General features: G+C 41.3%; 1 protein-coding gene across 1 annotated transcript; it reads right to left on the reverse strand.

Annotated features, from left to right (window-relative positions):
- Positions 1-1,221: 1,221 nt before the first annotated feature.
- Positions 1,222-8,490, reverse strand: DYNLT3 (dynein light chain Tctex-type 3). Its single transcript, NM_001003001.1, is given in 5 exon segments — positions 1,222-2,962; positions 3,222-3,299; positions 3,931-4,054; positions 6,320-6,361; positions 8,456-8,490. Coding segments are annotated over 5 exon segments (351 nt in total). The 5' UTR covers positions 8,486-8,490; the 3' UTR covers positions 1,222-2,885.
- Positions 8,491-15,970: the final 7,480 nt, after the last annotated feature.

The raw sequence follows: 15,970 nt of genomic DNA on the forward strand, positions 1-15,970 counted from the left end.
TTTGCATTCTGTAGGGAAGTGACCACTATTCGGGTGGTGCCACCACAAGTGTCTTTTCAAAGTCCCAGCTTCATCCCTGACATCCTTAGAAGCCATTTTGGAACGAAACATTCTTCATGAAGCAGTAGGAGTCAGTTCTAAGTAGTCCTGGATTGTCAATATATCCTACGTATCCAAGGATGACATATCCAAGTGAGAATTACAGGGTTTGCAACTAGATATTGTGGACTAGAATCTCCTGGACCACTTAATGTATATTGATGATGGCCATCTAAATCTTGAAAGGGCTGCGTGGTTAAGAGCCTTTTATAAGGCATTTCACAAATATACAAAGGTCAGTTTTACTGACTCTAGTCACAAAATGTAGCTCCACCTTCTGTATTTTAAAACAAATTCCCCTCAGGTAGGTCCTAACACATGGGGTGAAATTTTCATCTCTCAACCTTTGCCTTAGTGTCTGCAATATAAAAGAACTACATTCTTTGTCATAAAGAGTCAGCATTTTCTCTAACTTTTAAGGAACTTATCAGATCAGTTTGTTGGGTTTTTTTTTTTACTTTGAAAATCTGCAGTATTGTTAAATTACTTTAAAAATGTGATGACTTTAGGTGGTGAAATGCTTTCAGTGACTCATAATTAGATAACATCCAGCTTGGGAAGAAGAGTAAAAAAGTACTTTTTACTAAAGAAAATGTAATGAGATGTTGCCATCAACTTAGGGCAGCATACTAGCACTTTACAAACATAAAATTGCAGCTTTACAAAAATCCGAGTTAGTACTTACATTTGAATACCCTAATTTTACATACTTAAAGTCTTTAATTAAAAAACAAAACCAGCAACAACTCAATTGAAAGTTGACAAACAGGGACAAAATTCCTTCCCAAAAATAGTCATTAAAAGCTAATAGTTACAGAATGTATTTTACATTGACTTCTTTAAAGTGAAATTTTGTGTTAAAATCAGAATAAAAGGCATAAAATAGAAGCTATTATGTTGTAATGTTGAATACTGGGCTTGGGTTGCTATTTTAATGGTATTTATTCTGTACACTGTATCTGTGTGACCTAACATTCTTTTTCCTTATTCCTATTTAGAATTTTTTAGAGTAAGCACAATGCCATTTCTTTATTCAATGATCACGCAAGAAGCAAAAGCACAGCACAGGAAGATAATCTTTATTGTATTTTAAATAAAAACAGAGCAGATAGCAAGTTCACGAGGTATATTTGATTATTATTCCTTTAGAATCAGGCTTCAATAATAATAACCAAAAGCAAGCCTTAACCGCACAGATATTTTGGTCACTATTATAATCTTCAAGGGCACAAAAGCTAGCAGTGCAAAGTAAAATAAAGGTAATGGCTGTGAGAATTTTTGACGTGCCAAAAATGTAGATCACTGCATGAAACTCTATCCTCATATTTTAATATTCTTCTTAAACATTAAACAATTACTGTTATTCAGCAACATATCAAACATGCACGTAGTATTCCTACAAGAATACTATCTACTATCTTAATATTGTCAGTACTAATATAAGCCTTTCCCCTCAAAATGCAATGAATCATGATTCCACTCTCTAAACATATTAGTATTATTAGTAATATGCAAACTTAATTTTATTTTCCAGGTTAAATAACTAGATTGACTTCATATTTGGTGACCAGCTATGTACCCTAATTTTTCATCTTTTATTTTAATAAATTTAACTACATTTCATAAGCCCTGAGATATTCATTAACCTGCTAATGATTGTATACTTTTAATCTATACTTGATTCCACTCAATTTGAACCCCATGTAGTATTTAAATTATTTACAGATGATTGTAACTAAAGCAATGATAAAACTGACGATCTGTGTAGTTATACTGCTAGTAAGGCCTTTAACTAAGAGTTGCATATTTTATGCATTTTTTTTTTACTTGCTAGGAGCAATGCTTAAAATGACATCTATAATTCTCTGTCAGCAATAAGTGCTATTCATTTTGCTTACTTCTACATGGATAACCAGATTTGTTTTCTTCTTGTAAAACAATTCCTTATTTCTTCCCCCAACATGTTAGCTGTCCAACTGAACAGGTGCCAGAATTTGCACAGTACATTGATAACTATAATGCTAAGAGAAAAATATGCTTATAATAGGAATTCCATAAATGTTAGATCTACATGAAATGAGTCAGTTGTAAGGCAGCTGTCAGTGTTGTGTACTTTTCATCACACAGTCATGAATTATGTTTAACTAGGGAATTCAGGTTACCAGATTTATTTGGCCCTCAAATGTAAATCCAAGAATCTGGAATTTTAAAAACTGTCTTGACAATTCTCAGAAAAGTAACAAGTCAGTGATGGTTGCTACTGCAATAATAGTTGGTAGGGAAAAAAATGAACAGAACTATTTTCCACTAAATGATGTTTACAACTGAGTGAGAAGAAATGAAAAACTAAGAAGTGTTAGCCAGTTATTATTTTCTCTACATTTATCTCTGCAGCTTTTTTTTTTGGGGGGGGGTCCATACATTTATTCCTGTTAACTTCCCTAGATGAAACAGAATTTCATTATCTGAATGGATTTCTCCATCTTCTTAGGTACATGTTAGTGAAAAGCCGGTGTAAACATAAGATTGTATTTTCATGTCATGCCGTATTTGTTTTTGTGTTTTGCCAACATTAATTTTTTCCTATTTAAATGATGCCGGATAGAATGAGATAAACTGCCAACTTACTATGACATTGCTTGCTTATAATATTCAGTTTTTGTTGCTAGCTTTTGAAGCATATTGCACACTTGTCATCTAACACATTAATAAGTAACTACTCTTTTTAGAAAGGATACACTGACAAATTCTTAAGTTAATGGCTTTGGCCGAACATTTTTAGTCTGTCACAGAACAATAGCAATGGCAAAAACATTGACAATACAGTTCATGGTTCGGTTCTCCCATCTTACGGTACAGGTTCCTGAAACACAAAAAAAGGACTTTGAAATATCAGCAAAATATCAAAATCACACATTTTCATTGGTTTTAATATCATATTTTCTGCAATCTGTTACAGCTTCACATTTCATATTTGAAGGCATATTTGTTGCTAGGTAGAAAGCAATCCTGTTGATGCTTTTTCGGAATTTAATTAGAGGTAAGTAAGCATCTGATAATAAGTGCACTATTTGACTCTGCCAGAAGTTGGATTTTGTATGAATCAGCTTAAGGTCTCTTACCATCAGATGTGGTGTCCCAAAAACATGAGCTGGCTGTGTGAAAGCCATAGGCACTCCTCTGGACCACTGCACAGGTCACTAAAAATAAAGTTGCAGAATGAGAGCACTGGCAAAGGAGAAGATATCAAAGTGTTTGAGTTCAGAGCTCTAAAAGCTGTAAAAACCAACAGAAAACAAAGCACTCGGCAAATAGATTAGAAAAAAATAAGTCCTCTTGATTATCTACCACCACGATTTTGACCCCACTGGATCCAGTCTGTTGCCCGCTGCCATAACCACTGATGATTGTGCTGCAGGAAAAAAATGTGGGCCAAATCACGTGCCTCATTCCATGGGCATAATCCAGACACAAAAATGAAGAAAAGATTACACTTTCCCAACAATTACCGTGTGGCACTTTGCCATCCTATGGCCATGTAAGGAGGCCTGGAGCTCCTGACAGGGAGACAGTAGGGCTGAGTGGGTTTTGGTGGAAGGGGGGCAGCTGATACAAATGTAAAAGGTACAGCTGCTAAGGACAGGTGGGTGGCTGGCAGGAGCTCCATCTTTTAGGTAATACCATATATTGTCTTTGTCTGAATAAGGTAGAAGTCCTTCATGTCCTATTAGAATCCAACTTGTGTATCACACTCATTTATATTCTCTAAATTCAGAGAAGACCGTGAGGACAAAGGGGAATAAACTAGTGAGGAGGGACACTGATACTCACCAATATATTTATAAGCTTTTCCCAACTTAACCAAATGTGTTAAGGATTGTTCCACTATGCTTGCAGTCCATTGGTTGATGTTGTTCTGGTTATAATCTTCACCACCCAAGACCCCATCTATACACTAAAAGGGCAGAAGACAGTTAAAGACATATACAAATCACAGCATATACAAATCACATAAACAAATATGTTTATTCAAAACATAAAAATATTTATAATCCCAAAAAGCATCTTAGAAAATACACATCTGGTAAATATTTATTATGCCCTGTCTCTGTGTTAGGATTTTCAGAGTGTTCACCTGCACGTATTATCTCAGTCTATGAGATAACTAGAGGCCATATAAAGATAAAAATGACATGGACTCTGTTGGAAAGAACTAGCAGAGCAGCTAATAAAAGAAATCTAACACAAGAAAGACTAATCAAGGATGATAAGCTACGTCATAAAAGGATTATGGAGGCAAGTGGAGATTAAGGAAGGGTGAAATTAATTGGTTAAAGGTTGGCTTTGAAACAGCTGGGATTTGAACTAGGTTTCAGATGCTAGAAACAAAGCAGGAGTCCAACTTAAAAACAGAATTTTCATGTGTAATAATTACATTTCTGTTTACATTATGTAATTACTTAACTATAAAGCTACCACCTCCTGCCACTAAAAGTAAATCAACAAACATCACTTTTCAGATGCTTTAGCACAAGATAGTTAAATAATTTTCCAGTGCTCATTCACATCCATTTCTGATGCCTGATTGAGTGCTGGTCTAGAACCCCAGTCGTAGGCTGTAAAGTCACTTCTGCCACCTACTCACTGTGACCTTTTGCAAGTGACTTAACCTCTCAGAGCCAGAGCCCCTATTTTCCAAACCGTTAGAACAGCCTCATTGTATCAGGTTGTTGTGAGGATGGAGTGAGATCGTGAATATCAAGTGTGCTCAAGTATAGTGACTGCGACAGAGGAAGCACATATGCAATGTTACAGATTATCATCCTCCTTATTGTTGCTGTCATTTTATTTTTCCTGGCTTTATTGAGGTGTAACTGACACGACAGTGTGTAAGTTCGAGATGTACAATGTGATTTGATACGACAGATATATTGTAAAATTATCACAATAAGGTTAGTTAACAAATCCACCCCTCCATGTAGTTACTACCTTTTGCCTTTGTGGTAGAATCATTCAAGATCTACTATCAGCAGCTCTCAAGTATACAGTACTGTTAGCTAGACTCATCATGCTGCACTACATATGTCTGAACTATTAAAATACGGCAGGATTTTGAGGTGCCTGTCTAGCTTTCTCAGATCTCGGGTTGATCCTAGCTATACAAGACTAGACCTGGATGAGTTCTGGGTGAGCTTGTGCCCTAGAACATTCAGACAGGCCAGACACTGTCTCAGGATGGGCTGAGAAGGTGCTCAATGCCCAGAGGGCAAGCCAATCCAGCCCAGACTAAAGGCAGGGTAGGGCCTGCTAGGACACAGATCCAGCTACCACATCTACAATACATGGTTGCCTTCTGGGCCAGCTCATTGTTTTCCTAGGATTTGGCACAGTGAAAAATGACTCAGGACTATTAAAAGGGTTCATAAATGCCTTACTCACAGTATAGTCTGTATGTGATACCACTAGAGTAATTCAAGTTCCTCTGTCAGAATTGATTCCCAAATAGAACTTCCTGTCTATTTGCCTACTAGGAGGATCAGATTCCATGTTTCAAATAATTTTCTTAAGATTTTGATTTAGCATATCAGTGTCTGTGTTAAGTGATTATTTTTCCAATTAAATTGGGCTAAAACATACTTCTAGGGTCTTTTGACATATTTTACATATAATTTACCTATATAAAAGTGTGTGTGTGACAGAGACATACACACACATACTTCTATAGTTTTAATTTTTAAAATAATATTTGCCCTACAGAATAAGGGCTTTTTTTAAAGACAGAACATCAATTTTAGAAAACAGCAAACCAGTTTTCTAGAATAATGCTCCAATATCACTTTCAGAGTAAGCTCCAGGATATCTGATGGCATACAACAAAACACCTTCCTAAGGCCCATCTCTATAAAGCACCCCTATAAAAAGTGAGTAAATATTAAAAATCTTGCGATGCCTGGGTGGCTCAGTGCTTGAGCGTCTGCCTTCGGCTCAGGTCATGATCCCAGGGTTCCAGGATCGAGTTCTGCATTGGGCTCCCCACAGGGAGCCTGCTTCTCCCTCTGCCTCTCTCTCTGTCTGCCTCTCTCTCTGTCTCTCATGAATAAATAAATAAAATTTTTAAAAAATATTTAAAATCTTGTTTTAATCGAAGGTTTCTAAGTTTGTACTGGAAGTCAAAACAGAGCTTTTTAAAGTTTCAAGATGAACAAGATGTGTAACTCACCTCCTTCACAATATTGTGAGCTTCATCAGCATTGAAGCCAACCTAAAGGAGGGGAAAACAAGATACAGCTGCTTTCAGCACAGACTTCCTTTTATTTGTAGCTGTGATGACACACAGAATACCCTAGGCTATCCTGAGCAGGTGTTAGTGACAGCAGACCATAATGATAAGGGGTGTCAGGTGTACCCAGCTGCTAATCCCACCGAGAACACTTCTACAATTGCAGAATGCTTTCCCCACCCACCTCCCTTGAGATTTTGATTCATTAAGTCTGGGGCACAGCCTGGGCAAACACAGTTTTTTAAAGGTGCTTTGCTGGTGATTTTGATGAATGCCCTAGATTGAGAATCTTTGTACTGTAAAGCTCAGGAAATAGGAGGAGGATATAAAGATGTATACACATACATCAGTATATAGGAAAAGGCCACAGAAGAATAAGAATGAAGTGATCTATAAAGAGACTAATTAATAGACTGTTTTCAATTTTGTTTAACTTCATGTGGGGCAAAAATGTGGTTTTCCTGAATTAAAGATTATGAAAATGCTTGATCTAAATTAATGTCACCTTAATATTATAATAGGCCGGGTAACTTAATCTTTGTTGTGAAGTGGCTTGATAGACTTCTGAGTTAAAAGCAACTATTAATGACATCCAAGTGTCCTAGAGTAGAGAACTAGGCTATGTGATAAGATTGTAATCTAAACCAAAACTCTTCAGGCAATACATGATTTGTTTCCATGGAGACGTTTTAGGTGCTTTATGACCTCACCATTTTTGTAAATACCACTGTGCAACTTAAAATTAGTTAAAAAAAAACAAACAATTCTGGAGCTAAGTATCATCCTGAGTATAAATTTAAAATATTTTCAACTCATTTCATTACACTACAGAATTCCCCAACAACAAAAGAAAAAAAAATCGTAAACAACTAGGATTGTGAAAACAACTCTCACATTTTGACTCTCTCAAAATTATCATTTCACCTTAAAATAAGGTCATTATTTTCAAAAGTGACCTACAAATTAAATGATGTCCGTTTCACTGCGATTTGGAAGGTCACCCAAGAATCAGGTAGTAGTGGGCGGCAATGGTAACACATGTAATCTCGTTTCTTTTCAAATATATTTAGGAGGTACTGTAGTACAGAACCCCCCTGGGAGTCAGACCAGCGTTTGGCGGGAGGGATAGGTCTGAGAAACTGCTTGTGCCTTAATTTCTAAAATGAGAATACTTTCCCACTAACCTACAAGCGTGTGTGCTACCCGCATCACAAAACTAAATGGGTTTCAGTGTGGCTTCCGCAGAAGCCCACATCCGAAAGACGGAGGGACCAGAAGCCCTCTCCAGGCCAGGGGTCGAACAGCACACCACTTGCGGTGGCCCCTGCGCCAGGTGCCTACTTTACTTCACTGCATCGTTCACCTGTGGCTACCACTGGACGGAGAAGGCCTTGCTCTCTTCTGCCCTTCAGGCCGGTCCCTATGCTGGGATCCCTAAGGCCTCACCCTCCTAATGGCTAAGGGGAGCCAGGCTTGCAGGCGTGTAGTCAAGAGGCCTGGGTTCGAATGGGGCATCTGTCGCTCCTGGCGGTTTTAACTTCGGGCAAATCGCTTAGTCGCCATGAAAGTCAGAGTCCCCATCAGTAACACGAAGCGAACACCTAACATCGTGGGGTTCCGGTGAGGCGCCGGGAGGCCTGAGGCAGTAGGCGGGGGCTCGTGATCCGCGGGGCACCTCCTTCCAGCCCACCCCCGCCGCGGTGCCGGGGCGCGGCTCTGCCATCAGGGCCCGGCTCGCGAGGCTGCGGCACCTGCCTCGGGGACGCCGAGGGGCGGAGGGAGCCGCCGGGCAGACCGGCCTCGGAGACGGGCGGCGCCGACACCCCATCCCCACCCCACGCACCCCGAGCCCGCCTTCCGGCCCTCCACCTCGATCCCCCGCCCGCCCCTGCCACCCCGACTCGCAGCCCCCCACTCAGGCCTCGGGGCCGGGCGGGGCGGGGCCCGGAGGGCAGGGGAGGGGGGCCCGGGCTCGGAGGGCGCCGGACCCCGACTGTCGGGGGCGCCCTCGGGGCCGAGCCTGGAGCCGAGGCGGGCGAGGGCGGGGGTCGCTCGCGGGCTGCCGAGGGGCGGTACCTCGTCGCAGTGCCTGTGGTACTCCTCCATGGTGGCGCCGACTCTGCCGAGGGGCGGAGCCACAGCCCGCCGCGCTCCGCGTCCGCGCAGTGCCCTCCGGGGAGGCCCCGCCCCCATCCCTGCAGCGGGGCGGCCCCCCGGAAGGCCCCGCCTTTGTGTCGTCAGGGCGCCGCCTCGTCGGGAGCGGGGGCGGGGCTCTGCGCGCTGGGAGGCGGCTGCCCCTTGCCCCGCCTTTCCGGAAACCCGGCTGGGGGGTGAAGAGCTGGGCAGTGTGGCCGGATGGGTGACCTAGTGTCAGCCCAGACCCCGCAGCGTTGGTTGAGGGCCCACTGCCGTGTCTAGTGCACATACCCTTTCATCACAGTCCCGCCACCAAGTGCAGTCGGTGTAATAATGAACACTTTGAAGTGCTTTGTCCCCTCACCAGCCCTGTTACTTGGTTACTTAGGTGAATTGACCTCTCACAGCCTCGTATGAAAACTTCAGATTATACCTACTTCACGGTTGATTGTTAAGGATCGAATGAAATGTTACATACATTACTCTTAAAAGTAAATGCCTCTACCCCGGTCCTCCTCAGTGGCGACATAAAAAGAAATATTTGACTTTTAGGATATAAGGTACAAATACCCTAAATTAAATGACAAAATTGAGCAGAACAAGGATTACATTTATCTAAAAGTTCCTGATGAGCCTAAGGATTTCCTCTAGTAAACTCAGAATAACCCAGCAGGTTTGGTTCTGGTACCAACCCTCCCATTTTTCAAATGAAACTGAGGTACAGGGAGTTTAGGTCATTTGTGGAAGTTCACATATCCAGTGAGAGAAGAAGGATTTAAACTCAAGTAGTCTGATAGTAGCGCCCAAGTTCTTAACCTAAATTAGTTTCCTATTGCCTCAGTAACCAATTACCATAAATTTAGTGGCTCGAAGGGACACAAGCTTATTATTTTACAGTGCTGGAGGTCAGAAGTCTAAAAATGGGTCTGCAAGACTATGTTTCTTCTGGAGGCTTTAGGGGAGAATCCATTTACTTGCTTTTTTGCAGCTTCTACAAACAGCCTGCATTCCTTCGCTCAAGACCCCTTCCTCCATCTTCAAAGCTGGCAATTTAGTATCTTTTCTCCTCTCTGACCTCTACTTCCATCCTCATGTCTTCTCTCTCTCTCAAGGTCCTTAACTTAATCATATCTGTGAAGTGCCTTTTGCTACATGAGGTAAGGTATTCACAGGTTCCAGGGATTCAGGGATTCAGACGTGGACATCTTTTGTGGGGCTGAGGTGGGGGTGGCAGGGGTCACATTACTCAGCTTATCGCAACCATTATTCTATCTTACTCTCCCAAATCAAGGTTGGAAGGTTCATTCGTATTCTAGTCCAACTCTCTTATTTTACAAGTAAAACTGGAGCTCAGAGAGGTGCCATATCTTGGACAAGGGCACGTAGATGTTAACCAGACCCCGGGGCTTCCTAATCTCAGGCCTCTCCATTCTCAGCTCTCATTTTATGGGCGAGGCTGAACCACACTGGCCTGCTTACTTGATGGTGTGCAGTTTGCTACTGGGCTCTCCTAAATTGTGTGTCACGTGCAAGCTACTGCAGAAAAGCCGCATTTGTAATTCATAGAGGAAGACTGTTTCTCCTTTTTTGGGATATTTTGCACACCAAAGTGATTATACCAAAGCTATTGCAATATGGTGGCAGCTATTATGCCTACTTGTTTTGTAATCACCAGGAACCTGGTAACTCCCATAAGAAACCTTTTCCAGGATTAGAAAGGATTAGTTCACTTCAGAACTATTCATCTTTGAGAACCAGAGTTCACTTTTCAAGCTATGGGGTACCACTTTGGGAATGAAAATTTCTCTGTACTTAAATCAGACACTTAGAATTGCAGTTATTAATGTTCTCACTAGTAGACCATCATATGTTATATAAATATTGATGAAACTCCCCAATCGGTAGTGCTAACCCCACTTCACTATAGGTTCTGTTTTGGACATCTGCATCTATAATCCCTTAGTTTCTGGTATTCAAGCTACTACAAATCAAGACTGTCACACAGGACTATTTTAAGGCCCTTATAATATCTGATCCCAATATGACAGCATAGCCCAAACCACCATTACAAAAGAAAATTGCAACATAATACAATTTTCCTAATTATCAGAATTACCAAGAGTAGAACACTGGTTTTTAAATTGCTTTATTTAGGATGAACATGGATCAGCAATAGGGCAGGGAATAGAAGATATAAATGGAGCAAGAAGTGACTATGCTCATCGACACTTTCTTTCCTCTCAAAAGTACTGATCGCCAATGTAGATGTGTGAGAAGAAATGTCCTATCTGTGGCAATCACTATGCTGTGGAATTAGTCTTGGGAGGATCGAGGAGAACAGGAATTGAACCTTGGCTGCAAATCAGAATCATAGGAGGAGGTTTCAAAAATCATCTAGGGCTGGCCCCCACTCCTGAGATTCTGATTTAATTGCTCTAGAGAGGAGCCTGGCATCGATAGTTTTTCAAAAGTTTCCCTGCGGTGATCATAACATGCAGTGAGGGTTGAGAACTCTTGGTGCAAAACCCTATTTTTACTAAAACGAGGTAAGTTCATTTTTTCTGGTAAGACTTAAAGACAGCTCTGCTGGAAGCTAGAGCAGTAAATTCTATTACTTCTTGGGGCTTCTTTGTGATCTATGATTTGGTCATTCATACATTCATCACTCTGTGCCAGGCATTGTGTTAGAGCAGTGGTTCCCAATCAGGGGCGATTTTTCCCCTTCCAGGCTCCTGCAGACATTTGTGATAATAACGTCTGGAGACATTTTGGACTGTCATAGCTAGAGTGGATGCCACTGGCAGATAATTAGTATAGGGCACAGATGCTGCTAACCATCCCATAATGCGCAGGACAGTGCCTCACAACAAAACTTATTTTACACAAAATAATAGTGTTGAAGTTGAGAAACCCTGTGTTAGATGGGGGCGAACAAGAAAAATCCCCTGTCTCTATGGCGTTTGTCTATATTTGTAAGGTACAGATGGATACACATGTGGGGGACATCAGGTGGTGATAGGCTTTTCAAAGATGACTTAAAGTGAGGGAATGGAGTGTGATGGGGGAGAGGGCTATTTTGGATGAGGTGCTAAGGGAAGGCTCCTCTGAAAAAAAAGTTTAAGCAATCATTTGAATGGTGGAAAGAAGCTAGACGGGAACTTGAAAGTTAGATTAGAAGTTAGATTCAAAATTAGAAGTTAGATGAGAGAGAACACTGTGTTTTCTCAGAGAGCAAGGGAGTGGTCCTTATTTCAAAGCGAAACCGGTTATTGAGGCCGTGGGCTTTAATCACATTCAGCTCTTAGAAGCATGAGAAGAGTAGGATTAACCAGGGTTGGGAATTTTCCAGGTGATTTTAACGGAGATAGAGAGGATCATGGGATTTGAAGGCATTTTCAGAGGCGGCACTGTGCTGATCACGGATTCCAGGCTGGCTAAGTAGCAACGAACGGTGAACAAGCAATAGGGTCATGGCATCCAAGGTCCAAGTGGGGTCAGGGAATTACTGCAGTGAGGGTTGTAGAAGAAATGAGAGGACAAGAGAGAGAGTGAGGGTCAGAAAGTCAGATGATTGAAAAGAAAAATAGATCTAAGGAGCAAGGAGGCTCCCCCCTGACCTGGCTCCTTCATCCTATCATTATATCCTACTCTGGGCATGGAGGCCAGGGGAGGGGCGCGTTACTAGGAGTATAAGAAGCTTGGTATTGGTGTCACGGCGCGGGGGGGGGGGGCAGTGTTTTTATCAGCCTCTGTGGCTTTTATTTGACCTTCTCTGGCTTATCAGTCCTTCTCTGGCTTTTTGGTATTTGGGGTGGTCAGGCGGGCATGAGTGAAAAGAGATAACTGAGTACAAAGCCTCGCCTGCTGTACCATGATTAGCACAGTGGCTGGGGGAAGTGAACAGGCACCGGGGAAGCAAAAGAAAGACTTGCCTACACAGGTTGATGCCTTTCCTGCAGACTCAGAGATTCTATATGAGATACCCGGCTTATGCTCTTTCCTCTCTTTCCTGTCCTTGTCTCTGCCGTGAATTTTTATTATGATTCAGTACTCATTCATGCAGCAAAAGGTGAAATTACATTTATGTCTCCGGTGCGCCTCTGCTTGTTCACACAGTTGCAGGACAGACAATGTTTTTGGCCAAGGTTTAGGGGATTCATTTATTTGTGTGTTTCGGCCTCACCTCTTGCCATTTCTCAGGAAGGCAGCAATTTTTGAACCATTCATTGAACTAAATACATTACTCATGTGATGGGCAACCCACACCCCAGCTCATGCACCAAGTACAAACTTGAAACAAATCTCGGGACTCAGAATATTTGCTTACATTACAGAGAGGGGAAAAAAATGTCATATTTAGTGTCTCTCTTTTAGTGGAAAGAAATGCTGACCTTTTGATTCCGGGTATAGGATGTGACCCTGTTGTCTATTATAGTGCTTTCTTGCCCTGAAGGGAACCATAAATTGGTTAAAAAATAAATATACGTCATGAGTCAGTTCTGTACTGATTCAGAGAAAGAACAGGTGCAAGGAAACCTCTCATGTCTCACCCAGCTCTTAATTTCTGTGATTCTTCTAAAGCATGTCTCATAAAGGACATTTCTTAATGATTTTGAAGAACTGGAGTAAGGTATTTATAAGCATAAAATGCCTTCATTATGTTTTGTCATTTTTTGCTCTTCACAATTCTGCATCCTTATCAAAGGAAATAATTCATTGTCCAAGTTTATATGCTAATGACCCTCTTCATAGTCAAAGCACATTATAAATATTTATTCATAGGCCAGATGAGAACCTTGAAAGCGGTTAATTTTAAAACAAAGCAACTTTTGTACGAGGAGAAAATAACACTGAATATGAACAAAATGAGCATTTTGTGCCCTGGTTTCCACATAACAAAGCATTGGCTAAGCACTAACGCTAATCGTGTATGCTTGTTCAACACATGAACAGGGATGTTCAAAACATCCCTGGTTTTCAAATGCGTAATCAAATATAAACATATATAGATTGACCTCAGTTGACATGAAGGGACCGTGTGGATATTTCTCATCATAACCCCCCCTCCTTAGGTAAAGATTTGGATGATACAGATGTTGAACAATGTGCCAAGACAACATGATTAAACACATTTCCCATTCCTCTATTCCAAGCTATAAAAATTAGCGATCAGCACTGACAGAAATGTTCAAGACCCAACTATCTCTTTCCAGATACAGAGAAGGACATGCATATTGGTAAGTCTGTTTAAGAAAAAGGGGTTTCTGCATCCCCCCGCAGGTCCTACCTCTGTTTCACCCCTAGTGAAAGTTTGATGCAATAGGGGATTCAGAGCCTGGAGACTGCCAGTCATTGTAGTGAGGACATTGGGTCCATGTGGCCAAGAATTTGTTCAGATGGAGAGAAGGCTCTCACTGGGGGGTTTGTGCCAGGGATATCTTTCCTGGAGTCATTATGGAATTTGGTTTTGGGCTGTTTCATTTGGGAACCATCACAAAGCAACAAAAAACTATGATTTTCTTTGATTCTTTGTGGACTATACATTTAACGCTTGAATTGACCTAACTTACTTGCCTTTTTTGTTTTTAAGATTTTATTGATTTATTCATGAAAGACACAGAGAGAGGCAGAGACATAGGCAGAGGGAGAAGCAGGCTCCCTATGGGGAGCATGATATGGGACTCAATCAAGAGACCCCAGGATTACACTCTGAGCTGAAGGCAGATGCTCAACCACTGAGCCACCCAGGAGTCCTTCACTTGCCTTTTCTCTACCTAAATCAGGCTGGTAGAAAATGCCCTTCAGTGAACCAGACTGGGGCCTCTGTAACTCTGTGGTCCCCACCCACAGTGGAGTTTTCAGAGCACCAGGGAAAACCTCTGATGATTCTCTGGTCTGCTCAGTTCTGGCTCTCCACAATGGCTCTTACACACATCCTCTCACTCTCCAACTCTGTGACTCCAGAACTTTCCTGTCACTATGTGCATATTGCTTCCCGCCTCAGCAAGACATGGAATCCATCATATGAGGCCTCCTTTCACTCCTTGCCACCTGACATAAGAACATACTTGCATGCCTTGCTGTTCTTTGCTTCTCTTATAACAGAAGTGATAATCCCTATACCAGTTCTTTAACATTTCTTTCTTACGGACTATGGAATAGTATTTTTCTTCTTTCTCCTTTGTTTTTCATCTCACTCCTTCTAGAGTTTATTGTAACTGCCCACCTGTTTGTCTTGTATCTGTCACATGAGTGTAAACCTCCCAACCAGGGACCTGGTCTATCCTGCTCCTTGTATTTCTAGAGCAGAGAATGCCTGATTCCATAAATATTTTTGTTTTTTAATGAATGAATGAGAGCTAAGAGGGATGTGTGGTGGGGCACAGTGGTGTTATGGAACCTAGAATGTTCTATGGTTCCATTTCAATTATTTTGTTCCTTTTGAACTCTCCTATGTTAATCTTTACTGATAAGTTGTCTTTCATCAATAAAGCAGTGGCGATATTGGAATACTTACCTGTAGTTGCTTGTTTACTTCTAGGCCAACACAGTGTATGTCCTTGACCACTTGTCAAGTTTATGGCATTCATACCGTGCCATGCTACCAAGGGACTCATAATGTATAAATTTCTCAGTGAATTATTTATCAGAAATATCAACCCCACTTGAGAAGAGGGAGCTGTAAGAGAAAATGTTTTGATAGAACTATACTTATTTATTCCTTCATATTTACTGGAGCATTGCATAGTACATGTTAGATATCAATGACACGGTTGAACATAGTGTGCTTTTCCCAAAAGAAAAGCATTCAGCCATTTACATAAGCAAGGAAAGTGAAAGTCAACTTCAGAAAATAGCATGTCATCCACTAGGGGAAAAAAACTGTTTAAGGCCTATCACTTATATCACTTAGAGGTTATATTTGAGGTCAAAATAATATGATTCAGGGGATCCTTGGGTGGCTCAGCGGTTTAGTGCCTGCCTTTGGCCCAGGGCGAGATCCTGGAGTCCCGGGATCGAGTCCCACGTTGGGCTCCCGGCATGGAGCCTGCTTCTCCTTCCTCCTCTGTCTCTGCCTCTCTCTCTCTTTCTCTATGTCTATCATAAATAAGTAAATAAATAAATCTTAAAAAATAAATAAAATGAATCATTTACTTCCAGCTATCACATATCATACTGTGAATTTTGCTTGAAGAGAAGTAGGAGGAAAAAGCAGTATAAAATCTGTTTATGTGTCACCTTTTATCTCTATAGGCTAAAACAAAATTTGGTGTTTTGTCTTTGCCCAGTAGACTTTGGTTTTTTTAAAATTTGGAATAAAATTAAATATATATTTTTATTTTAAATAACTGTCTCAACAACTGTTTGTTGATGGCTTGCTATGTTGTAACACTAGCCTGGACTTTGGGGGGATGGCAGAAGCAGGGAAGGTGATGCTTTCACTGAGCTGACTCT

The sequence above is a fragment of the Canis lupus genome, chromosome X (assembly GCF_011100685.1).
Source record: "Canis lupus familiaris isolate Mischka breed German Shepherd chromosome X, alternate assembly UU_Cfam_GSD_1.0, whole genome shotgun sequence".
Lineage (NCBI taxonomy): Eukaryota > Metazoa > Chordata > Mammalia > Carnivora > Canidae > Canis > Canis lupus.